Source organism: Taeniopygia guttata, chromosome 7 (genome assembly GCF_048771995.1).
Source record: "Taeniopygia guttata chromosome 7, bTaeGut7.mat, whole genome shotgun sequence".
Classification (NCBI taxonomy): Eukaryota; Metazoa; Chordata; class Aves; order Passeriformes; family Estrildidae; genus Taeniopygia; species Taeniopygia guttata.
Window position 1 is genome coordinate 15,979,748 of NC_133032.1, and position 25,311 is coordinate 16,005,058.

The 25,311-nt window shown below is 37.0% G+C and overlaps 2 protein-coding genes across 9 annotated transcripts in view; one reads left to right on the top strand and one right to left on the bottom strand.

The window, feature by feature from the left end:
* DYNC1I2 (dynein cytoplasmic 1 intermediate chain 2) overlaps positions 1–7,743 on the top strand; it is a 27,455-nt gene extending 19,712 nt beyond the window's left edge. For all 7 annotated transcript variants that reach the window (XM_030277446.4, XM_072932236.1, XM_072932234.1 and 4 more), the window contains 10 exons: positions 61–223; positions 316–415; positions 916–1,041; positions 1,978–2,124; positions 2,452–2,565; positions 2,949–3,082; positions 4,079–4,223; positions 5,059–5,199; positions 6,201–6,326; positions 6,999–7,743. In XM_030277446.4, coding sequence (XP_030133306.1) covers positions 61–223; positions 316–415; positions 916–1,041; positions 1,978–2,124; positions 2,452–2,565; positions 2,949–3,082; positions 4,079–4,223; positions 5,059–5,199; positions 6,201–6,326; positions 6,999–7,112 — 1,310 coding nt within the window. In that variant the 3' untranslated portion in view covers positions 7,113–7,743. The remainder of the gene's footprint in view (positions 1–60; positions 224–315; positions 416–915; positions 1,042–1,977; positions 2,125–2,451; positions 2,566–2,948; positions 3,083–4,078; positions 4,224–5,058; positions 5,200–6,200; positions 6,327–6,998) is intronic.
* Positions 7,744–10,424: 2,681 nt separating this feature from the next.
* SLC25A12 (solute carrier family 25 member 12) overlaps positions 10,425–25,311 on the bottom strand; it is a 45,362-nt gene continuing 30,475 nt past the window's right edge. For both annotated transcript variants that reach the window (XM_030277441.4, XM_072932232.1), the window contains 7 exons: positions 24,430–24,482; positions 24,152–24,232; positions 15,629–15,769; positions 14,227–14,365; positions 11,819–11,977; positions 11,543–11,633; positions 10,425–11,031 (listed from right to left, as the gene is read on the bottom strand). In XM_030277441.4, the coding sequence (XP_030133301.1) occupies positions 10,860–11,031; positions 11,543–11,633; positions 11,819–11,977; positions 14,227–14,365; positions 15,629–15,769; positions 24,152–24,232; positions 24,430–24,482 (836 nt within the window). In that variant the 3' untranslated portion in view covers positions 10,425–10,859. The remainder of the gene's footprint in view (positions 11,032–11,542; positions 11,634–11,818; positions 11,978–14,226; positions 14,366–15,628; positions 15,770–24,151; positions 24,233–24,429; positions 24,483–25,311) is intronic.

Below are 25,311 nucleotides of genomic sequence, written 5' to 3' on the forward strand. Positions count from 1 at the left end.
TTCTTGAAAATAATTGGTGAAAGTGTGCAGTCCAGAAAATGTCTGTATAATTTTTTTCAGCTGCCCCTCATGAACTCACGGAGGAGGAAAAGCAACAAATTTTGCATTCTGAAGAATTTTTAAGTTTTTTTGACCACTCCACAAGGATTGTTGAAAGAGCCCTTTCTGAGCAAATCAACATTTTCTTTGACTACAGTGGAAGAGACTTAGAAGATAAAGAAGGGTAATGTGGATGTTAAATACTTTTCTGTGATTTTCCAATACTTTTCATGGAAAAAGTGATCTAAGATTAGTATATCCTATTTGTCTTTTTAGAGAGATTCAAGCAGGAGCAAAACTGTCCTTAAACAGGCAGTTTTTTGATGAACGTTGGTCAAAGCATCGTGTTGTCAGTTGTCTGGATTGGTCATCTCAGGTAAAAAATAATGCTTACAGTAAACAGTTGACTTTGTAAATTGTTGTGGTTCTGTGCATTTAATTCCCATAAAAGCAGAGTTGATACAGTTTGTATTTCTAAATGTGTTCCTTAGGTGCTCCATGGTTTGCAAAAAGTAGAGCTGTTAATCTTTTGTGAAAGGTAGCAAAAGGTTCATATTGTGAAGAAAGTTGGTTTTGGTTTATGGACTGCTTTGTAGAGGTAACTCAGCTTCACTAAAAAGAAAGTTCACTTAAAAGTAATGGATTTTAGAGTTGAAAGAAAGTTATGATGAGAGAACAAGACTAATGTGTATGTTAATGCTGGTTTCTGAGCTAAATTAGCAACAATTGCAGTTTTAACTGACAATTTTTCACGCCTTTATAATGCAAGGTGGTTTTTTAACCCTATTTTGGCAAAAGAAAACAAAGATTCTAGAATTATCTCGACCATCAGCCAGTCATCTTGCTTACTTTGAGTCTTTTTCACTTTCCATCCAGTATCCAGAATTACTTGTAGCCTCTTACAACAACAATGAGGATGCGCCTCACGAGCCTGACGGGGTGGCCCTTGTATGGAATATGAAGTACAAGAAAACTACCCCAGAGTATGTCTTTCACTGCCAGGTATGATTTTGTCTTGGGAGGGATTTTATGTCGATGAAGTTGGAAAAGTACCTTCCTTGTGTTTGTCAATACAATAATTTCATTGGGCTGGCATTCGCTTTAACCACGTTTATTGGCCAACATATGTTAATAGCTAGAGACTTCAGCTGAGAAATATTATTCTGCTCCAGAATTTCTGACATCATTCAGAATTCAGTCTTGTTTGAGAATTCCTTTTCTTTTTTTGTTTAAAAAACAGGAAAACTTTCTTGTGTAATGGTTGAACCACAAAGGTTTGTATTTAAGGGGCTTGAGTGGGATTGTATACTACAGCTTAGTTTACTGAATAAAATGAAAACAGCCTGAGAAAAGAAATGGAACAAGGATGAAAACTAGAAACATATGTATCAAGAAAAAGGCAGATGGAGGTTTTCTAGTAGTTTTCTGAAAGATAAAAACATGCAAATCTCTTCCATTATGCCAAGCCCAAGATATCCACGATTTTCCTATCATTTTGGAAAATTACACAGTTGACTCAAAATTTAACCTCATTGTTACATTACTGTCAAAGCCCAGATTGCAAAAGTAACTCTGTTATATCAAAATTTATTTCTACATTCTCTAAGAAATAATGACTATAGAATGTGGCAAAACATTATTAAAATCTTGTGTGTTACTTCCTTTGTTAATAAACTATGCTAGGAGGAATACAGATGTGTGCATGTGAAAGAAAAGAGGAGGAAAACTTCATTTTATAATTATAAATTGAAACAAAAAGACTGTTGAGGGGTTACAAAGGGTGGGCAAATCCTTAAGTAAAAAGGATGTGAAATACTATACTGAATAATTTTAGGCAAAGAAGTTATTCTGCTATCTGGCCTAATTTCCTTTAGTTTTAGACATAGTGTCACTGAATGATAGTTCATATATTTTGTTGTTTGTTTTTCTTCCTTTCAGTCTGCAGTGATGTCAGCTACATTTGCAAAATTTCATCCCAATCTGGTGGTTGGTGGCACATACTCGGGCCAGATAGTGCTGTGGGATAATCGCAGCAATAAGAGAACCCCAGTGCAGAGAACGCCACTTTCAGCTGCTGCTCACACGGTAGGAGTCTTCAAGGAAATGTCTTCAAGGACTGTGCCCTGTTGAGATGTGTTTAATGTCTAGAAAATTCTGTCCAGTGCACTTGATTGGCAATGCTTAAATGTTTGTGTCCATATTTTGACATGTAGGAACCAGGCTATTCATAAAAATCAGAGTGTCAGAAAAAACAAGTATCAGTTCTATCAGGGGAGTATCATTTGTACTTTTGATTGGGATCAATCTTTTGTGCTTTGTTAAATGGTGAAATTGTGTATTTTACTTTACAATAATTGTAACAGAACTGGTTATTACTTCTAAATTCTTTTCTGGTAATATTTTATTTCTTAGCACCCAGTGTACTGTGTAAATGTTGTTGGGACCCAGAATGCTCATAATTTGATTAGTATCTCAACTGATGGGAAAATATGCTCTTGGAGTTTGGATATGCTTTCCCAACCACAGGTAAGAAAACTTTTGATAAATATACATACATATATATGTAGTGTCTATTCTAGATTAATGTTTTATTAAAAATTCAGTTGATCTAATAAACATTAATCAACATTTTCCCAACACAGGTAGCTTGATATTTGATAAAATATTTCCCCACCTGTGGAATCAAGTATTTTCTGTTGTTTCTTTTGTATAGTTTTGTTCTACTTGTACTTGTGTTAGTGGTGAGCACAAATGTAGTAAGAAACCTTCCTTATTCCTGCCCAATCTATCCAAGTAAAATAAAAAGAAAGGCCTTCTATTGTGAAATCTAAAAGATTTTTTAGGTGTTAATATTTCTTTAAACTTCTTCTACTTCTTCTTAAAGTAAGTTACTGATATTTTCACTACAGGATAGCATGGAGCTGGTTCACAAACAGTCCAAGGCTGTGGCTGTTACCTGCATGTCTTTCCCTATTGGAGATGTCAACAACTTTGTTGTTGGCAGTGAAGAAGGCTCAGTGTACACTGCATGCCGTCATGGCAGGTGAATACAAACTTTAATTCTTCAAAGAAAATAAAAATAGTTGAAAGGATGAGTTCCTGCATGCTTTACACTTAAAATTTTTTAAGTTCATGCTTTCTCCTTTGCACTGAAGGAGTTCAGAGTATCTCTGTCTGAATTCCAGTGCACTTTTTCCTGAGTAAGAGCTTCATTAAAACCAGAAATGGTTGGAATATTGAATTGGTGTTATGAGTTGTTTGTGTTGATGAGGACAGCATAGGTCACTGTGGTTTTATTAATTTGAATTGTAGCAGAACATTCCAAACTTCTTACCAGTTTTGTAGATAATTGTACAGTAACATCACGCACAAATCTTAAATTGGCTAGCTGTTCTCCTGCTGTTCAATCTGTTTTGAAATTGTCTGACTGTATCTTATCAATTGCTTTCTTAAATACAATTGAGTGTCCAGGTTTCATCTCAAATACACATCACCTTGCTGCACAGCTTTTTTGGTTCCAAAATAACCAAAATTGTATCACTTTTGTGTAACATCCTTCCCATCTGTTTCCCTGCTTTTTCATCACTCCTGATAGGAGGCTATTAGGGATATATTGTTATTGGTTTATGTCTGAACCTTGAGCTCTTAAAGTATATGCAACTTCTCTTAATTTAATGGGAGTTCAATGCTTATTTGTGAGACTGGATTTTATTCTTTATATGAATTGAAGTTGTAGCCACTGCTTGAAGGACAGCATAGTGGACTGATAAATGTGTGGACTGGTACCTGAATGAGTCTCCTGTCCTTAGGATATATTTTGGTATTTACAGTTAGCGAAAATACATGTTGAACTTAAGGTGTGTTTTCAAGCCTGGTCTTCTGTGATCCTGCCATGGTGAAGCCTTTTGCAGTGAGGTAACATATATATAAGGCAGCAAAATCTTCTTGTGGCTGTATTTAAATTGCATTTCAGTGCTATCTCTGTCTGCAGATGTTTGGTTTCCAAATCAATTAACCTTGGTTGTATATTCTGAAACAGCAAAGCTGGAATCAGTGAGATGTTTGAAGGACACCAGGGACCAATCACAGGTATCAACTGCCATGCAGCAGTTGGACCTGTAGACTTCTCACATCTTTTTGTCACCTCTTCTTTTGACTGGACAGTAAAGCTTTGGACAACGAAGGTAACATAGATAGTTCAGTGGTTTTCTTCATAGCCCTTGACACAAGGTGGTGCTATAATGTAACTACTTAAGGAAGTTCACGAACCTGAAGTCATTTTGGGTGAAGTTCTGAGGTTCTTAGCTGCAGTCCTGCAAAGAGGAGACAGCTGATGAGCAGAACTAAGATTAACAGCATAAAACTTCGTTTTCAGCTTGTACATCATTTGTGTATTTCTGATCCATTCTTTTCAACCTTTTGCCCTTTGTTATCAACAACGTAATTACAATGTAATCAAATGTAAATCATGTTATAAAGTCAATTACCTTATATATTCATAAGGTAAATGTTTTGCTACAATTTTCTGGAGGAATAAGGGACAGCACCAAAACTAATGTCAATTAAACTTGGTGAGACTCACTATTGAAATATCTGTCATTTCCATTGCCAAAATTGCTTCTTTCTCTGTTAGTCTAATGCCCTGAGGAATGCAAAGCAGAGGAAGTAGAGTTAAAATCTCTGAGTAATAGTCACTGAATTATTATTGACTTTATTTGCAAGATTCTTAAAACATTAAATTTACAAGACACAATTGGCTTACTATTGATTGTTTTATAGTAGCAGCCAGCAAAATTTTCCAAAGCTGCATGCTTTGGAAAGCATACCTTTAATAATAAAAAACATTAGGTTGTAGCTGATTTTTGCAGTGGCATTTTTTTAAAGCAAGTCAAAATGCAAATCACTTTTTACTTATTGCTGGTAATAATGTTGAAGTTCTGTATTTTGCTTTACCTGTTAGTTTTATAATTTTGAAATGTAGGGTTTGGGTATCTCATTGTTATCTTTGCTTCTTTTCAGAATAACAAACCTCTCTACTCCTTTGAAGACAATTCAGATTATGTTTATGATGTGATGTGGTCTCCAACTCACCCTGCCTTGTTTGCCTGTGTGGATGGGATGGGCAGGCTTGACTTGTGGAATCTCAACAATGATACTGAGGTGAGAAGTCAGGTTAAATGCAGCTGGAAAATTGTTTGTACTCTTAAAAAAAAAAAGTTGGATGTTTATCATAGTTTGTGGGTTTTTTTTACCATAGCTTGTTTTTTTTGTTTTTTAAATATTCTGTAGTTCCAGTAGTTTCTGTGTAGTAGATAGCATTCTTTGATTACAGGGTTACAAATGACTCCTCTTAATGAATAACAGCAGTAATAAAATTGTTTTACCTTTAGCAAGAGAGCAAAACATCTGTTGATGTAACACTGATCCATGTTGTGAAAGTGACTATAGACCTCCCACCCTGAGGCCTTGTCAGCCTACAGCTTAACAGTGTGAACAAACCTGTTACCACCCACCACTGCTGTTCCTATTGCCACAGTAATACTGCAGTGAAAGTGCCCTTTGTTTCTGACTTAGTGAATTGAATATTTGCTTTTCTGGTGTGGGTTATAAACATCATTATAGTAGAAACCTTTTCTAAGATTTGCTGGAGGTAGAGAAGAAACCTGACAGATATTTAGTACTTGTATTTCACCATCTGAAAACTACATGTAGAAGAAAGTTATAGGACCATATGCCAGCCTGTGGCTTTAAATTGGAATTACCTATTTTAGCCTTTTGGATAGGGCTTGACCTGCCAAAACAGCTGATTTCATCCCTGCCCTCTGTCATAATCTTCCTGAGTTCCCAGGGTGCCTCATCACTGCCTGAAAACGTATCTGTGCCTCCTGTCCCACAAGAAGAGTGCAGATGTGTCTTTTGATAACAGATGTTTGTACTTTGGCCAAGGGACAGATGTGTTGTTTAGGTCATGTCAATGGTGATATAGCTTAAGGCTGCTGAGCTCTTTGTATTGTAAGCAGTGTCTTTGATCTGCATACCATGCACCAGTTGAAGTGTTGGACATTTCTTTTGATGCAGCACAGACAGCCTAGGTGTGTTCTGTTATCACTACCGTATGGATACCTCATGCATTTTTAGCAATGTGTTTCCAAATGGTGCAGGTGCCCACTGCAAGCATCACCGTGGAGGGCAATCCTGCTCTGAACCGTGTGAGATGGACGCATTCGGGGAGAGAGATTGCTGTAGGTGATTCAGAGGGACAAATAGTTATATATGACGTGGGAGAGGTACGTATGTCATGCATTGTGCAAAAAACTTGGGTTTCTTTATTTAGCAACTTGCCTTTCATCTTTTTTTCTCTCCTGTCATTAGAGAAAGAATAATTAGGTTTAATTTGTATTTTTGAATTAACATTTCCTAGTAGTGTTTTATTTAAGGTGTTCTAGGATAACTTTTTAGCATGCTGTCATCCAGTCAAAAAGCTTTACTGTAAGGCTGGTGAAATAAGAATCAATGCTCTTTTAATAGAAATGTTGTCTTCTATGTAACTGTGGCACATATGAATTCTGATCCTAGCTTGAGAAGTACCAAACAAAAAATTTGCCGTAAAGCAGCCTCGATTTTGTTCTTCAGGGAAAGCAGTTGCTCTTTCAAGTATGTGTACTGCAGTAGTACATGACTAATTGATGGGATGAGGATATGGCATTAGTATTCCCTTTGAAGGCAGTTTCTCAGGTGGAGATACATAGCACAAGCTTATGATAATATCATTTTATATGTCAGTGCAGGAGTCTCAAGTTCTGCTTCTTTATTAGTTAGAGCTTTTGATGCTTACACTAAAATAAAGGTAAGCTTATCTGGATCAGGAACCTCTTCTGAGCATTATTTAAGTGCTGTGCCGTTCAGAATGAGCTGGGCTTTATGTACCAGGAGGTCTCAGTAACACTCTCTGTGCACAGCAAATCGCCGTGCCTCGCGGGGACGAGTGGGCTCGCTTCGGCCGAACGCTGGCGGAGATCAACGCCAACAGAGCCGACGCAGAGGAGGAGGCTGCCACCCGCATCCCGGCATAGAGCTCCAGCCAGCCCCAGGGCCACGCTGCCAGGGACTGGATGCAAATCCTCCAGTGTCAGTTCTAACACAGAGCAGGGGAGGAATATATGGATTCAGCAATGGACTTTGAAATATATTAAGATCACTGAAAATCAGATCTTGCATTGTTTTGTTTTATATATAAATTACAAGCACATTCTTGGATTTGTGTAACTTTTAATACGGTTAACTTTGACTTTGCAGGGATCTTCTTTTGCTGAAACACTAACCTGGTATAAATTTGCTACTTGGCTTCTGTAAAGTTCAATCTGAAACAGTATCTTTCTGAAAAGTAAAAGCTCTACTCCTAAAACTTTCTGTATTACCGACTAACCTTCATTAGGTAGTAAATCTCTGAAGTATTCTTTATTTTGAACTTTTCAAATTACCAGTGATATGCATGCATATGTTCCAAGTTTCATTGTTTATATATAGATAAGCCTCAGACTCTGGTAGTGGGTAATATATGTGAATAAAAAATTGTCTGTAGTTACAAACTTATGTGATAATCAGACCTGAATTAATGAAATACATATTTAATACTAATTTCCTTTTGTTTGAATTGGTGCATTAAAAGGTGAGACTGATTCATAAATAAATACTATACAAGCACTTGTCAGCTGCCCTGACCTCTAATCTGTATCCCTGCAGTAGTTTAAAGTTTCTGGGAGCTGATCCTTCTGTTTTACTACACACATCACAGAGTTGTTTTCTACCCTCAGCCACCCCTTACTGCAATGACAATTAGCCAGTAGCAAAAAGGCTCCTGTTAGCAAATTTTTATTTTGCAAAGGATAAGGGACAAGAGTTTAGCTTAATTTCTATAGCATTATGATTTTCATTCTGTTAACTACAGACTTGCTACTGATTTTCTGTACTAAGTTCAAGATTTTTATTATTACTGGTTTTTAACATTTATATTGAAACAAGACTTCTTAATGGCTTGAAACAGAATGGTTGTAATTTCTGTTAAAGGTTACTTCTTTTTCTTTCTTAGCACATTATGAAGTTTTCTATCAGGATGGGTTGCAGAGGAGCTCTTTTTTGGGGGTGTTTGTTTTTTTTTTTTAAATAAATACCATGAGTTTTACTCATTAGGCATTAAATCAGTTTTGTAGCCTTTGCCTTAGGACTCTACATTAGTTTTTAATCTGTTACAAGCTTATTATTTTGCCAGAAGAGCTGGTTTTATATGCTTAAAAATAGGAAATAGGGTTATATTCCTCAATCACTTTCATGTCCAGGAGTGTCGTCGTTGTTTCTTCGTTGTTTAACTTTTTTGTTTAGTTTTGGGGTTTTCTCCTTCTCTTAATTCAGTTATTATGAACAGCTTGTGGAGACACAGCAGTTAACAGCTTCTGTCTTCAGAAAGTTTTGTTTTTTGGTGGGTCTGGAACTGAAATGTGCTTAGGCTTCTATTGGTGTTAGCATTTCAGGAGTGTGTGCCCCTCCCTCATCAACACAGCCATGCTGCTCAGGTTGCAGACATTGATCCTGTGTGTTCTCCTCAGCCCTACAACAGCAGCTCTGTTCAGCTGAGAGCTGTGTGAACTGTGTAAGAACAGGCACATCATGAGATGGTTTGTACCTTTGGGCAGATGAATTCTTAACAAGCAGAAGTTCTCTTGGTTTGATGGTTTTGAAGGGAGGGGGTGCTTGGGTTTTTGGTTGGTTGTTCTTGTGGGACTTTTGGAAATTATTTTTCATTTAATAACATATTTCCCTCACTCCGATTTTCAAAAGAGCAATAGGTAATGCTTTCTTTCGCATACACATAGATCATATGGCATTAATTTTGTGTAGTTTCAACTTTCTAATAATTCTCAGTTATTAAATTTAAGACTACTCTATCTTTATTCCTGCTTGTGGTCCTCCCTCACAGAATAGCTGAGCAGAGATTAAAAATGCAAAAGCCATACCTGCAACGTTAAGACCAAAAGTGATGCTAGATGCTGTGAATGAGGATTCTGGGAGTCAAACGGTCCAGTTTTGGAGCTGCAAGAAATACAAATGCTGTTGTGCATTGACAGGTCTCCTAAGGCCTTGATCAAGGCAGCCGACAAGCTGTGACTAAGATTAAATGCAGTGGGTCTGCACCACTTTTGTCTCTACTTAGAAAAGCCAAGACAAAATTCATAGATACAGGAGAGAGTTCCCAGAAGCCTGTCTCTATACATAACACAGTACAGAACAAGAAATTCTTTAAACACAATGCAACAATTAAAGAAGGAAGCCTTCTAAATGGGGTTATCTATATAGTATTGCAGAATAGTGATCAAACTTCTAAGGCCAGTGTATTATAATCTCTGGCTCACTAAATATTATTCAGCACCAAAATAATTTTTTTGTCTTCCTTAGAGGCTAGAGCTGGAGAAAGGCTAGTCTGTGTAGTGTTCAGTTCTTAAGAAGCCGTTTCTTCATAAACTGACTTAATCCCTGATGGGCCTGCTGTCACCTAGGTAAGAAAACAGAACTTGAAATTGGTTTACACCCTTTGGATTAGCTCCATTCCAGGATGTTTAGCCCTGTAAGAAACACGTAAAACTTCGGTAATCAAGGCTGGAAACCACCCATCTCATCTCTGGCTGCAAGGATGGTGTGACTAATTTTCCTCCATGACAGCAGAAATCTCAACTCCCCTATTTCCTCTGACACTTCTGCATTTAAGTATTATACCAGAGAAACTTTTGGCAGATACTAAGCCAGTAGTTCAACTTTTCACTTTCTCTTCTCCTTTTACTTCCACTTACCTGTAAATATAAAAAACTAGTTTTGCATATAAAAATAATAATAAAGCAAGTAGGTTCTCCCCCTACAGAATAACCTAATCTCATGGTAAAACAATCTATAAATAAAGAGAATGCTTTCAATTTTTTGTAACAAGTTTTCCACTCAGGAAAAGAAGGCACTCTGAGTAATAAACCCTGTAAAAATTCTTGAGTGTGCTAGTAACTGACAAATCTCTCACTGTATTTTGAATGCTACAATAGAAGTAATAACTATTAACACATTTAGTAATGCCATGTATTTTGAGAGAATTCCTTGTCACAACATAGTGCTGCAAAAGAAAATATTGCATGTGCTCATCTAATTACTGTGTTCTCTAACACTTGCAAGCCAGCACATTGCATTTCAATTCCTTTGCTGTAACTAACAGTGAAGGGCATTCCTGCAGAGCTCTGTCCTGTCCATCCATTAAACAGGTGCATCTGATCTTCACATTTCTTCTGTGGAGGGAGAAACAATCATACCAGACAACTTCCTATAAATTCAAAGAAGCGAACTGACACAAGCATTTTTAAACATTTTATTGTCACGATTGTTAACAAAACACCTTCAAAATGTCTGTACATTTCAAACTATTTTGAACTGCAATACCCATTATATAAATGTACGTGTATATATGCCCTGATGTCTCTGTACAAAGATGTACAATATGTACAGTAACATTAAATGCAAACTGTGCAAGGCAAAGTCTAGGCTACAGCTTCATGCCACTGGTTAAAACAAGGCAGAGAACCACAGCTTCAATCAGTTCCTCGTGTGTAAATAAATAAATGCAGGTACGTATGAATATTTGAAAGGAGCAATTAGATTTGCAAGCTCAGTTCAGCTAGAACACATGCAGCTGACTGGAAAAAAATACAGCAGTACTCTTGTGAATTCTTTCCACTGCATCACTTTGTTCATTTGAAACATCTTTTCAGGACTCAGCTGCTACTGTGTGCTTAAGCTGAGGTGGTGGCAGGAGCTCGAAACTTTGGAAGATATAAACCAAATTTATTTTCTATACCAGCAAACGTAGCTGTAGCAAGTCTGTATCCTCCTATATGTGCAGGGTTAACAGGAGGAAGGTCTGAAATTCGTGTTTTTGGGGTAGATTCTGATCCAGCGGGTTTGCTGTTTGAACAAAGAAAAAAGGTAATTTTGTTAGTCTAGATTTCATAAGAAAGAACTTTAAATAGACTTAAGTCTTTTGTCTGAATATGGAAGACTGTTAGAGTTGATCTTGATTAATTGACTCCTATGGTGAAGTGAATGGGGTCAGACGACTACTTAACTTTATATTAAACGCAAAACTGAAGTTAAATTTTTATGGATACTTTCGTAAATTCTTTTAGCTTCCTGTGTCACAAGGAAACTGGACAAAACTATCTTGCTACAATGGAAATACAAATTAGTGTACTGAAATAAATATGAAATGGCTATTTATTGCCTCATCTGTTTAGAATTGGCATGCAAGTTTTTCTCAATTATATGAGGATAGAGCAATTTTTTACGTGCTGCAATTTTAAATACAGGTGCTCAAAGTCAGTAAGTTTTAATGGGTTCTGTGCATGAAAAAGTTTGATTTTTCTCTTTAAATCTGGCAGTTGTTTTGTGCAAGCTAAATAACAAATACTTGACTTACAGGCCTCCAAAATCAACATACAACCATCTCTGCAGAAGTTCATAAGTGACCAAAGTAACACCAAACTGGGGTGAAGATCTGAACACACGAGCTGTTAAATATTACAAATCATAGTGTTAAACAAATAAAATAATTCCTCAGGAGATCAGCTAAACATTTTTAACAAGGTGTTATGTTTTTCACAATCAGACCTTCTAAATACTGCTCTGATTTGATTCCTTAACAAAGCAAGTGCTAATTTGCAGATTTGGGGTCAGCCTTAATTTTTTTTCTCACCTCCAGCTCCCTTCCACAAAGCTGAAGGGCCTTCTTCCTTTAGAATCTTTCTGAAGCAGTCAATAACTCCACTGTATGTTGTCTGACCAGCGCGAGCTGCCACTTGCAGTCTTGTCTTGATGACATCAGCAGGGGTTACCAAAGAAGCAGCAGGCACACCTTTTAGAAGAAAACCACATTTAATTTGCACAAAGGATCTTGTAAAAGATGAAACACTTACAAGTGAAAAACACAAGTGGAAACTTTCGTATTTTTTACAAGGGCTAGACATTACAAAAAAATGCAGGTTCTTACTCTTGAAGCTCATATAAACTGTCGTACCTGAGATAATAATTCTGACTTTCTTCTAAATTTAAAGGCTGAAACTGGTAGTAAAGGAAATAAACTATCAAAACCCATTCTCAGCATCTTCTAGTGGTCTACCTGTAGCAGTAGTTTGAAACAAGATAAAATTGGCTATACATACGTAATATATAAAAATTAGTTGTGCAATTTACTGTATTTGTTTATTCTCTACAATGTATTTTGCAAATTATGTAGATGATTGATTTAGAAATTGAATCCTATGCCTCCATTTGTTAAAGGTGTTGATGAGAAAAACTACTGCTTAAAGCCGCTATTCTATAGAAATGTGTCGACACTGCTGTTTGGACTGTTCTGTAGGAGAATAGACGCTGCTTACTTCAGTAGGCAAGCCATAAAAAGACTGAGGACAATGAAGGTGTTTTACAAGTCTGCTTAGTACCAACAGCGTGGTATTAGCCAACAGTGATGGAAGAACAAATCTCCAGTTCCAAGGCACCACTCTCGGCTTTCTAGTCAAAGGAAAGGAGAAAGTTTTCAGAAATGTACTCCACAGTATATAACTGTGTTATCTGAGATATTTCTGAATACTTCTAAGTACTATAAAAACTTAATCCCCCTAAAAAGAGGAACCATCTAACTTAAAATCATGAAATTAATTTGACTTCTGTTAAACTTTAACAACTGGTTAACACTGAATTAAAAATGTTAACAAGTAACTGATTGTATAGGTGTAGATTAACTGTGAAGTGTCACTGACCAATCCAGGAGGTTTTAAACGAAAACAGAAGCACTGCAGTTAAGCCTGCAGGCATACACAGACAGCAATCATATGCAGATTTTCCTGACAGGCAGATCCCTTCAGACTGTATTCTTGCCTGCTGGGCACGTGTAACCGGGACTGAGTGAGCAATTGAGAATGTGAAATTTGCAATTCAGAGAGGCAGATTCCTACACATGCTATAAAACTAGGCCTATGAAATTTACATATATTTTTAATAGGGTTCATCCCTTAGTATGAGCAACACAGAAACACTAATGAAACAAAGAGAAACTGTGGAGTTTGCAGTTGAAAAAGTCTTTTAGAAAATACATATTAACAGTATATATGAGTATTGTATGTGTATAATAAGCTAAATAATTTTCCATTTCTGGCAGCTCTGCAATACTAAAGAATGGATGGGGCTACAAATCTGTTAAGATGTTTTCTAGGTGGTCTCCCTTCCCTCTGGTATGAGGAACACATCAACTGGCACAGAGAAGATGCTGCCAAGCTTATGTGTCAAGTCTGATACGGGAAACTGCTATTCACACACAGGCACTCCCAACTGATGTATATATCTCTACAGTGATTCCTTAACAACCGTAACAAGTAGCCAAGGGCCTTGCTCAGCCCAGTGGTGTTTCTGAACTGCAGATTCTGACACTGAATCATTCACTGTTGTAAGGCTGCATGCAGATACCCAGTTTTCATCTGCAGAGCTCGTCCTTGGCAGTGCAGAATCTGGCCATCTCTATCTGCATATCCACCACTATAGTTCCTACATCTACTATTTTTATACACTCTGCCTTAAGTAAAAACAACTTTTTATCACAGCAGCATATTGTCTTTATACTAAACTTGTTTGAGATACTGTAGAATATTTTAAATTTCAGAGTATGGTACTTCAGCTTCTTTACAAACTAATGCCCTGTTTTCAGCAATTACATTAGAACAAAGTTTCTTTTCAGTTATTCCACAGTCCAAACCTGGGTAAGTCATTTTCTTCTTAGCTCTTACGATCTCTCATTTTATGTTCATCAAAGATTCAAATTAGCCTTCAACTCTGAGAGCTCAGTAACAAGTAAAACCCCATTGAGACAGACAGATCAAATTTGACTACAAGTTGCTGAGCTGCATTACGCTGTTTATCCACATTATGCAAATGTAATTAGCTCTCATCAAAATTACATCGCCTCCCACCAAGGATAACAGTGATCAAATTTAGATTAAATCAGATACAATGGTACAGTATCCTTCCTTTATATGGGGCTACTGAATGAATATTAAATATTACTCACTAAAAGAAAAAAAATTACTTTTAAGAAACATTCTGCAAAATTACCTGCAATGGCTCCAGCTGCAAGGAGATTAAGCCCTCCCACATGGCCACTTTCATCAGCAAACATCATTTTACTATGAGCATAAACCGGAAAGTAGATTGCAGAAAAGGGAATGTCTCTGAGGAAACATGCTTTGGCACCCTGACACAGAGAAAAGAGATATAATGCAAATAAATTCTGTAAATAAGGATAAAATTGATATCCAGCAAGCAGCCTGAGCCCTGAAGTACAAACTCATTTGATCTACCAGAAAAACTACACAGAAAATGTCTCAGGGAACAGATGATACAGAGAACTTGAAATAAGAATAAAGCATACCTAAACTAAGTGTATGGAATGAGGAAGATTCAAGGTTCATGTATAATTTTGATAAGTAACAGAGAGCAATCCTTATGTCTTTCTGACAACCAGGGAAGCAGCAAGACCAGTCCCTGCCAGCCTTTATTCCACCAAACACAAAGGCACTACTAAAATACCAGTTAGCACTATAGGACCTCACACTGATCATCATCTGTTTGACCAAAGAAGCTGCACTGGAAGATTAGCAAAAAGAGAAAAAAACACTGCAAACTGGGTGCAGTTTAATAAGGAAACACAATGGTCACAAATCTCATCTACCAAACTCAAAACAAAATCTTCAGCTCTAAAAGTAAATGTGCACATTTTTATAGTATTATTGTAGGTCTATGGGCAAATCACATAAAGCAATGTTTTGTAAGTGCACAGCTAATATAACTGCTGAATTTACGTATTACCCCTTGCGCTGGCAGAAGATACAGGAAGAAACACTCTTCCTTGTTTAAGGAAACTAATAGCTTCTGCTCCATTACACCTGATCTGTAATGATGGCAGTAAGTATACCTGCAGGGAAGGAATCTGTTGACTGGCATTTTGCTGAAGTACCATACGGAACAGGCTTTTTTTCAGTGGAATTTATTGACAAATCCCACCACTTAACTTCTTAAAATCTGAATCCTACTAAACTTCACTACTGTTTCACTGCCATCAAATTATTAAGACAAAGAGAATATCCTGCTGCAAAGATAACAATAGAGATACAGAGATTCAAAATAAATATAAGAAAAATGCACAGGGAAAGCTAAAGAAACTTTTCACAAAACCCCACCAAATGAAATGAGCAGTGCCAGAAGCCAGCAGGTCTGCAATACAGGACTCCCTGTAGCTTGGCATAAAAGCCCAAAGGATAGAATGGGGGAGTATTTTTTTGTATCCCACTGCCATTAATATAGAAGTGAGTTTTCTTCGGTTTTCCACTGTGGGGCTGCCCTGCAGGAAGAGTCTGGTTTTAAATTCAAAAGATGTTTTTGTTTTTAACAGTTTTTGTTTCAACAGTATAGAAGTTTAGCAAAAAATGACGAAGGCACTCAAAGCAGAAGTACATACCTTATAAAGACCAAGAAAGCCTAAATCTTTTATAACAGAGAGGGCACTGACTCTGGGTCCTGTAGTAATTTCTCCTGCTACCTGCAACCGAATCTTTACAATCTCCAGAGGATTAGTGAAGATGACCTGGGAACCTCCTGCCTGCAAACACAAGGAAAAATAAAGTAAATTACTTTACTAGAGCATGTGGTGACATATTGACTTTTGCAAGGTGATGAGTGCCCTGACTTCTCACTGCATTGGCTGATATTCTCATGTAAAAATATATGAGAGAGATTTAATAAAGCACCTGTCTGGGAGTCAAAAGACCTGGATCAGAAATCATGGGTTTGTAAAAATAGATTTTTACATATATGTTTTTATAGCCCCCGGGGCGAATTAATTCAGTTTGTCTGCTTTTCTCCTCGACATAATTTTCTAGAAGTCATGGCTGTGTTTAAAAGTCTATCAGATATTACAGGAAATACTAAACTAAAATAATCATTACACTTGTGCTACTAGAGCATCAAATACACTTAAAGACCTTATGTTTATTCAATAATAATCCATCAACAATGTGTAGACATGCTATTTGCATTTAGAAGTGATGCTGTTTAAAAGGTAAATTTGCATTTAACAGTGTAATTTTAAATTATTAGAAAAGGTGTTTGGAGTTTTGTTTAGCAGCCTGTAATAGTCCTAAGTGGAAACAAAATATAAAATTTAAATAGGAAGTCTAACATTTCAAAATATTATACTAGATAGAAACAGGACTCATATTTGTGAGCTGCGCATTACAGATTTTACTTGCAGGAAATACCCTGTTGGCAGTGTTGAAGGACTGTCTTGCAAACTCCCTAGCAGCAGTGTTGTAAAGCTGCTTCTGACTCTGCACTTTAGCCAAAGACTTTCAAAGAACTGTGTCCCAAGTTTGAGAGAGATTCAATCTGACAGTTAGGTTTCAGAGTTTTTAAACCTGTTTAGAATTACATGTTTAGATTTCTCCCTGGTTTGCTGTAAGTACTACCATTCACTTCTGAAGAAGTTTGTGGTTCATCACAATCCAGCTATATTTTACTAAGCTTGTTATGCTTCCCTCTTCCTAAGCCACCTTTTTTCATTTAAATATTAAACCCAGTTCCTTAAAAATTGTGGCATATATAGAATATCTTAAAACTCTAATAAGCATTTCTTGCACAATACAAAAGCTCCTCTTAATTCTGATCGATTACTTCAACCCATCAAATTTTAGTGAAGTAAACAAATGCAGAACATCTGCAGTTAAAACTTTTTACCACTTCTAAATTGCCCAAGCAATAAACTCTTCTAGTATGTTGGGGGGTTGGGAAAGGGCTGTGCATACAGGGGTGTGGTGAAGTAAAGTCAACAGTCTGATACAGCATCTCCTGAAGAGCCTGCATGGTGTTCTCTGCTAATTGATTGACAACTGATGAACACGAATCCTTTCTACATATAGCACAATCTTGCTCTCTCCAGCAGCAGGCAGAATAAATTTGAGATTAGCCCTGATGCACAGTTTAGAAGCTGGTAATCTGAATTATTCTAGCCTAGAGACAAAAGAGCATTGCAACCCTCCATCAGCTACTGAGAATGACCCAGCAGTTCAGCAGTATCTATGGGCTGGGGGCAAGAAGCATCAACACCTTCACTGACCAAGCATCCCATACTTCACTGAGCCTTTACTGAGAACTGATAGCCTTTTACTGCAAGTCCTGTTTATTACTTCACTCAATATTGACATTGAAAATCACCACTGCAACAGCTTTACTGAAGCACCTTGATCCAAACAGTGGGCGACCCTGCTTTTGATTAATTATTTCCATTGTCGTAATTACTGTCTTTAACACTTCTCACTCAAATAATCAGTCTATACAGGTAATCTTAGTTTTATTCCCACACATCTTCACCTCTCTGAAAGCAAATCTAAGACTATGTTTTTGTGGACATTTGTTGCAATTATCAGGAAGATCACAAGAACTCTCAGACAAGCCAAAGGGATTCCCATCTTCTATGTTCCTTGGACTTACTGCATTGTGTTTACTCAGTTATCTGACACCATTCATGTGTCCAAAGGCATTCTTTAGACTCTCTTTACTTCTCATCTCACCTTTTCCAGTGCATACACACACATATGCATGCAATGGCTGTCTTGCTAAGCAAAGTTCCAACCTAAATAAAATTTATAAAATTTGCATCTGGCAATTTCTGTTAACCTTTTTTTTTTGTTGTCTGTATTACATTAAGCATAAAGCCAATTTCAAATGTTTACCATTTCCCTGTATCTTTAAAAAAAATAATTTTGGTAGATCAAATGTTAAGCAGTGTGTTCTGGCTACATAATACAATGGACCACACAAAAAAATTCAGGTAACTTTAGATTGCAACACTAAGCTAGAAATTCACTCCTTCTAGACAAATACCAGCTACCTGCCTATTAAATATGTATTATTTGTTTACAAGTATATGTGAAATTCCATTTTTTATTTTTAATGTTAAAAACTAGCACACCCTGCAGAGCTGCCAAAATAACTCTTCCTATTTGCCTAACACCCAGCACAGAAAACACAAATAGGCCAATTTGTAAACATTTCTATTTTCTAACCTGAATTCAATCTTCCTGCAATTAACATTTTCCTCTCCTAGGTGCACAGCTGCCTACCTTTCTGTTAAAATCAGCTATAGCCCTCTTCTGATACAGAAAGCAAAAGACACTGAACACAACACATTTTAATAATTTAGTAGCACCACTAAATTAGAAGCATTACGTTACAAATTCTATACAGTTAATCCTGAATTATGTACTCCATCAGTATTAGAAGATTATTTGGTGGTCATGTTATTAAGCAAAATAAAATACAAGGAAAACCCTACATTTATATTATCAGTAGAAAACACATTGAAAAGCTCTTTAATTACATCAACACTTTGAATATTGAGTATTTACAGTGCTGACAGACTTCCCAACAGGCAGCTTTCTCAAAAAGAGCTGTAACCACCTAGATACCCAGTTAAATAGTCCCTATTAGCAGTATGTCCTTCTAGCCAAATCTTGACTTAGGCTGTTTTACTTGGAGTTTGGCAAACTTTTCTGCCCAGAAATGATTTGATTCACACGAAGTGGAGCACTGCATTCAGTGAAGTGGCACATAGGTCACTCAGTGGATCACAAGCACAAGACAGGACAACCTTTGACTTTAATACAGAACATGTAACATGAGAAAACTCCCATTTTCACTGTGTATTTTTTAAAGAATGAATGCAAGGGTGGTTTTTGTCTGTGTTTTCTATTTAAGTAAAAGGTGGCTATCTATGTGACAAAGAACGTGTGAGGCAGAGGAGAGTGCTGCCTTGGGGAGGAGAAGAACACTCTGCAGAAAAGGATGTAGAGGAGAATGACACAAAGGATCTCCAAATAAAAATGAACTGGAAGCATGTAGGTTTGCAGTACAGATCTCCACGCTCCTGTGCAAATCATTAGCAATCAGCATCACTCTTTTTCAAAGTCTCTTACTTCAGCTGTCAGCTCTGTATGTTAAATACATGTGCACGCGTAGATGCACACAGAGGTATACATTGCACTCCCTGAATTGCTTTTGGAGATGGTGCAGTAAATCTAGATTGCTCTCTCATAAATCCTCGCTTCACACATAAATTGCAACAGACACTTTAAAAAAGGTTGACAAATTTGTTTCTGAATGGAGGTTATTCATACACATCAAAAATACCAGTAATAAAAGCTTCTACTTAACCTTAATGTCATGTAAAATAACTCTACAAGGAGCAAATAAAGGAACTAAATCTGACAGCAAAGGTTATGAGAGAAAAGATGTAGTTTGAGATCCCACAGCAAACGCCCCATGACATGCCAAAGGCTGAAGGAAATACACAAATGACCCTGCAACATGAGACCTCTTGCCCTTTCCAATTCCACCCAAGAGGCATATCCTCCAAAGGGGAGAGGCCTACTTCAAGCCCTTCCTTCCTTCCTTTTAGAAACCACCACATCCTGGACCACAACTATGTCCCACAGAAGCAGCTAAAATAAGATGTTACTTAAAACAGTCTTGTTTAAAAACATCAAAAGAACTTGCATTTCTTTCTCTAGGCAAAGCTGACATGGTTCATGAACCTAGAGTGAGCTTACTGTCTCTTCTGTTAAACAATCATTTTCTCCCCAATTTTAAATGTCCACAATAGAAATCAAGATAAAGTAGTAAAGTTTAATTCTGTTTCTAACTTTATTTTTTTGAAGTATAATATAAGAAGTAACATATCTTCAGGATTTTGAAGGAAAGCAGTCTGATAGCTATAATTCTGTATTTTTGTTCTTGTTAAACCAAACAACTAAAATTTTATACTATTTTTTCCAAACTAAATATCTGACATATTCCTATTTGCCTGATACACCAAAATGCATTTTTGTGTGTATGTATATAAATATATGCATAAACATGTATTAAAAATATTTCTTACAAGTATACAAAAAATATTTAGACTAAATCTTAGATTTAATGTTTATGAAAACTTCAAAATCAGTGGTAAATTTGAATCTCTCTGTGTATGTATGTGCGAACACAGACACACATACACACATCCCAAGCTCCAATTATCATCAGATGCATTGCCTACATCTCCAAAGGTTCTCAAGACCGTTTCTGCCTGGCGCCCCACATCATCCTTCTTACAGCATAAAGCAAAAGCATCTTTCTGATGAAACACAATTCATCCATTCAAAATGTTAAGCACCACGTACCAGATGGGAAGAATCTATTAATTCCCCTATAACTCATAGGAATTACAGCCTAAAATCACAGTATCTTTGTATACTGTAACAGTAACCACGAATCGTTTACACAGCATTAGGTGTTTGCTTCAACACTGCTGCCCAAGTGAGGATGAGCAGCTCCCTAGAGCACCTTGCCCTTCACCATGTACTCACATGTGCTATGCATGTAAGCTTCTCTGGGAAACACTGTCCATATCAGGCATGCACTCTCTGCTTCCCAGGCCTCTGCTGGGATAGAGGAAAGCATTGCCAAAGCCTCACTCAGCCTCCCTGCAACTCAAAGCTAATGGAGGCTAAAACCTTCAGGAATGAAGGTTAATCACTGAATTACAACGGAATGTAATTCAATTAATTACAGTTACAGTAGGGAAATAAATTGTTTGCTCTGAACATGTGTAAATATGGATAGTGTGGTTAATGATTAACAAACCAGCATACTTCAGGCTACAGGTAGGAAGATGGGATATCAGTTTCATCCATCAGGGACAAGAGCCCTTTCACTGACAGGTATGACCTGACTGCTGTAACTGAGCTGCCCAATGTAGCTGCTCTGTTTTCAAATACAGCTACAGCTTGAGAGCAGCTGGGAATATTTGGGCTCTGACAGAGCAGACCCTGCAGTTCCCAGTGACATTTACATTGCCCAGCAGCCAGCAGGAAGGTTTAAAGGAGCATAGGGCACAGGCTGCCTGCGGGAGGTCCCTGCCCTGCAGTAAGGAAGGAAAGACACCAGACAGGCAGCTGACCACACGAGCAGGCACTGCCTGGCGGAAGCTTTGGTAACCGCTGTGAGAATGACGGAGTTTCTCCTTACTGCCAACGTGACTTTACTCCCTGACTTTACTCCCTAAGTGGACAGTAGCTGAGAATGATTGGAGCCTGAGAAGTAAGATTTTGGCCATAGTGATTCAGTCTCTCAGTATCAGCACTTCTGGAGGGACATGCCTGTGAGTGGCCCCTTTGCTGGACAGTACAGCTTCCAGATACTGCAGAGCTGAAGATACTGACCAGCCTACACAGGGTCTCCTGAACTGCCACTGTCTTAATGCCAAAGGGTTCACCTGTCCTTGTGTGGGGGTCTTAGAAGACTGTAACACCATACATGCTTTGATACAGCACTGTCATCCAGAGAGGAGAATTTGACATTTCTGCGGGAACCTTTCCCAAGCTGCCTCCACTTCCTCACCAGAATTCTTTGGATTGCTGTTTGAGGACTGTGGCATGCACAATGTGCTTCTGTGTATCTTGCAAGAGGGAAGGCTTTTAAAAGTATGAAATATCTCTGCTGTAAGCTCTGTAAAATGGCTGAAAATATGCCTTGCTCATATTGCTCATCCACCAGCAGTTCCACACCAGACATGATCCAAAACTGCATTATTCCTGTTAATGAGGAGATAGTTCAACACTAAACACAAGTAAGTGAGGGTCAGAGACAGTAGTAGTAAGTCCATCTCTGAGAACTACATGTGGGCATAATGCTATTCTTTCTGATATTATGACAAGGTAAAAAAGTATGGTTTTATTTTAGCCTACATTTATAGTATACTATTAGCAAAATACTTAAGTGTTTTCAGTGACAAACAGTAAGAAAAAGCCACAGAAACCTGAGTTACCCAAATCTAAATACTGAAAATAATTTTGGCGTATATAAAATCCAAACATTCCCACATTAATCCATCATTTTGTACCAACAGAGAGAGAAGGAAGAGAATAAAGAAAAATGAAAGGTAGCATCACCCAAACACAAAACCTTTTGTGCCCCTACAAGGAAGTGGATTAAGCTTACTTGTGGGCCTCCTTGGATGAAATTGTTGGTTGCACCCATTAATATTTTGTAGAAAAACAGAACACAACAACAACAGAAGTGTGATGACCAATATTATTTCCAAGCAAGTCAACATAGAAAAGAGCTGTCAAAATGAGAACAAAAAAGTCTGAGGATGAAAAAGAGAAAGACTAATATCGAATTGCCCCTGCTTTAGCCAAGTGATACTTTCAGACTCGTAACCTTATAAGCTTGCTAACAAAGATTCTGCTATTTAGGAAGAAGTGGAATTGCTAAAATTGAACTAAGCAGCAGCAGAGACAAAAAAATTTTCAGCTGGTAAGATATCAAATGATCCAGAGGAAGCTACAAAGAAATATCCCTCAGGTTGCTAAACTGTGACTAACACTTCTATAATTTTGTAAAATTCTCCTAAATTGAGTGAGATTAATATTAATATTAATATTAATATTAATATTAATATTAATATTAATATTAATATTAATAAAAGGAGATGAAAATATCAGGTCAGTCAGTCAGGTAGAAGGTGTTCTGTTTGGACAGACTACAAATCTGCTCATCTTGGAAAAAACACCCAAATCTCTGAAAGCTTATCTGAAACTCAATTTCTCCTCAATTTTTGCATGTTCGCTACAGTAACACAATGAAGTTATTTTGAAAAAGGAGTACCTAGCAAGTGAAAAAGGCTCTAATGTAGACTGAATTTAGTACTATATATTTCAGTACAAAATAATGTAAAATAATAAATTATCAGATGTTTGACTTTAATTATGATTTTAAGCACAACACAAACACAAATGAATTCTATTCTCTGCCACTACAGATGACCTGTATTTGCTTTCTGTGTTACTGAGCTTTCCAGAAAAAGGTTAGTCTTCTGCTAGCTACACATTAGACCTGCTTTCTCACATTTCTCAGAAAATAAACTTTGTACACTGACAGGTGAAGACTCAAGCATGTACCAGGCTGCCAAATTCAATCAGGCAGAACTATAAGCAGTCTCCCTTCAGGGCTGTTTCTTTGAATTAAAAGTTTGCAGAGGTCAACAACCTTTCTGCCCCAGGTTTTGTTGTAAGCCAAGGAGGTTTTATACCAGCCTGTCAGCCTACTCAACTGGAAGTCATTAGTGGTCTCTGCTACAAAAGAAACCCAACTCAAGCCTTAAACATATTATAGGGTTAACAACTGTCGGGGAATCCCACAAATGAAATTAGCCAATGTGCAAAACCAAAAGAAATCCAGCATCAATTCAAACCACTTACAGATTGCTAAAACATCCACTGAATTACAGCCCTCAATTTCAACAAAAACATGGTTTGTTTTTTAACTGTATTTGGATGAGGGATGTAATTAGCATCTGGAGTAACATAGCTGCATTTTATACAAAGTCATTTAAACAGATAATTCACTTATACATGATACATGAAAGGTAAAGCTATATTGTTCATTTTTTTGCATCTTTTCATAACAGTAAAAATTTCACAAGCAGCAAGTTGAAGAGTGTATTTCTTTTTCTTCTTAAAACCTTCAGCAAGAATTAGATTTCCTTAAACCATTCTAGACATCTCCATCCCTCCCCTGAAGGAAACTTAATCATGCCTATAATCCATTCTCAAACTAATAATGAATAGTAACCCAGCAGAACATATGGAATGGGAGAACAGGGCACCCTCCTCTTCAGTCTTTGCAAATGAAACCACTCCTGAAACAGAAAGTTATGAACTGGGCCAAAACAATGTCCTTGAGCACATCATCATCATTCCAAGAGAAGTTAATTCAGAAGCATGCTAAGCTTTCCAAACAGAAAAAGTACTTTTTTTAGTTCTTGTGACTGGGAGAAAAAAGAGCACTCCCATTCAAATTGACAAAGCACACCCATTAACTGTCATTGCAACTATTCTGGACATGACTGAGAATTAATTTTTCCTAGGAATACAGGACAGATACTTACACAGCCTCCAGCAAGGACCTCTGCAGGGAATGGAATGGAACCATCTTTCTTGGTAAATTTGTCTCTGACAAAGTCATTAACCTAATAAAGATACAATATATTACACACTATTTGAAATTAATTTTCTTCCTTATTAATATATATAAAATAAATCTGTAGCCATATATGTTAGAATGCTTCTAAGTGGTCATCTCTCACACATATTAGGAAATAAATCCTGTGCATGTTAACAAACAAAAGGATGCCAGGGAGGAAGGAAAAAAAAAAAAGATACGTACAGTTAGCTTAATAGCCTTTTCTGGAGCAACACCTATCAGCTGTGGTAACAAGCCTATAGAAACAAAGACATCATAAGGCAACATTATCTTCCTAATAAAGAAAATAGTTTTATATCAGTGCTGTACAGAAATGCCTTTCTGCACAGGGAATATCCTTTGAGGTGGATGGCATTTAAGTATGGGATGCTGCTAGAGCACTGCATATTCATACCAGTATAATTCTGTATTACAATTTCTGTTGAAAATTATAATGAAATGTGTGACCACATCTGCCTTCCTCAGCTAAGTCAGGCCTGATACTGTTGCTGTATAGAAGGAAAAAAGTTTAAGGATCAAACATACACCTTGGATATGTCTACTATCATGTGAGTTTTTCTGACTTTTTTAGCCCCTTAGCATCATTTTCCCATAAAGCTTGCAATCACTTTTTAAAATGGGATAGTAATTGTGAGATAGACACGTGACTATGATAAATTATCAACTCACTTCTACTTGACTCACTAACCTGAGTTTTCTGAAGACTCAAGTTAACTAACGGTAAGAAGGATTTTCTCTCATTCAGTTCAACATGGTAACATGATCTTCTTTAAACCCTATAACTAATGAGCATTTTTTAATCTTACTAAGAGCATGGATTAATGGACAGAAACTGATTTTGGCAAGATCCTTGCTCCTGGAAAATGGCTGCTAAGAAAATGAGCTGTCATTTGAAAAATGCACATGCACTTTTCTAGGAACTAATAGGTTTAAGAAAAAAATCAGTAGATGGCAGTCTTAACTTCCAAACATAGCACATTATAACAGCATCTGTTATTTTTAAACTCATTTTCTCCACAGTCATTTTGGCATAAGTTTAGATCATAAAACTTAAAAGAAAGTTGT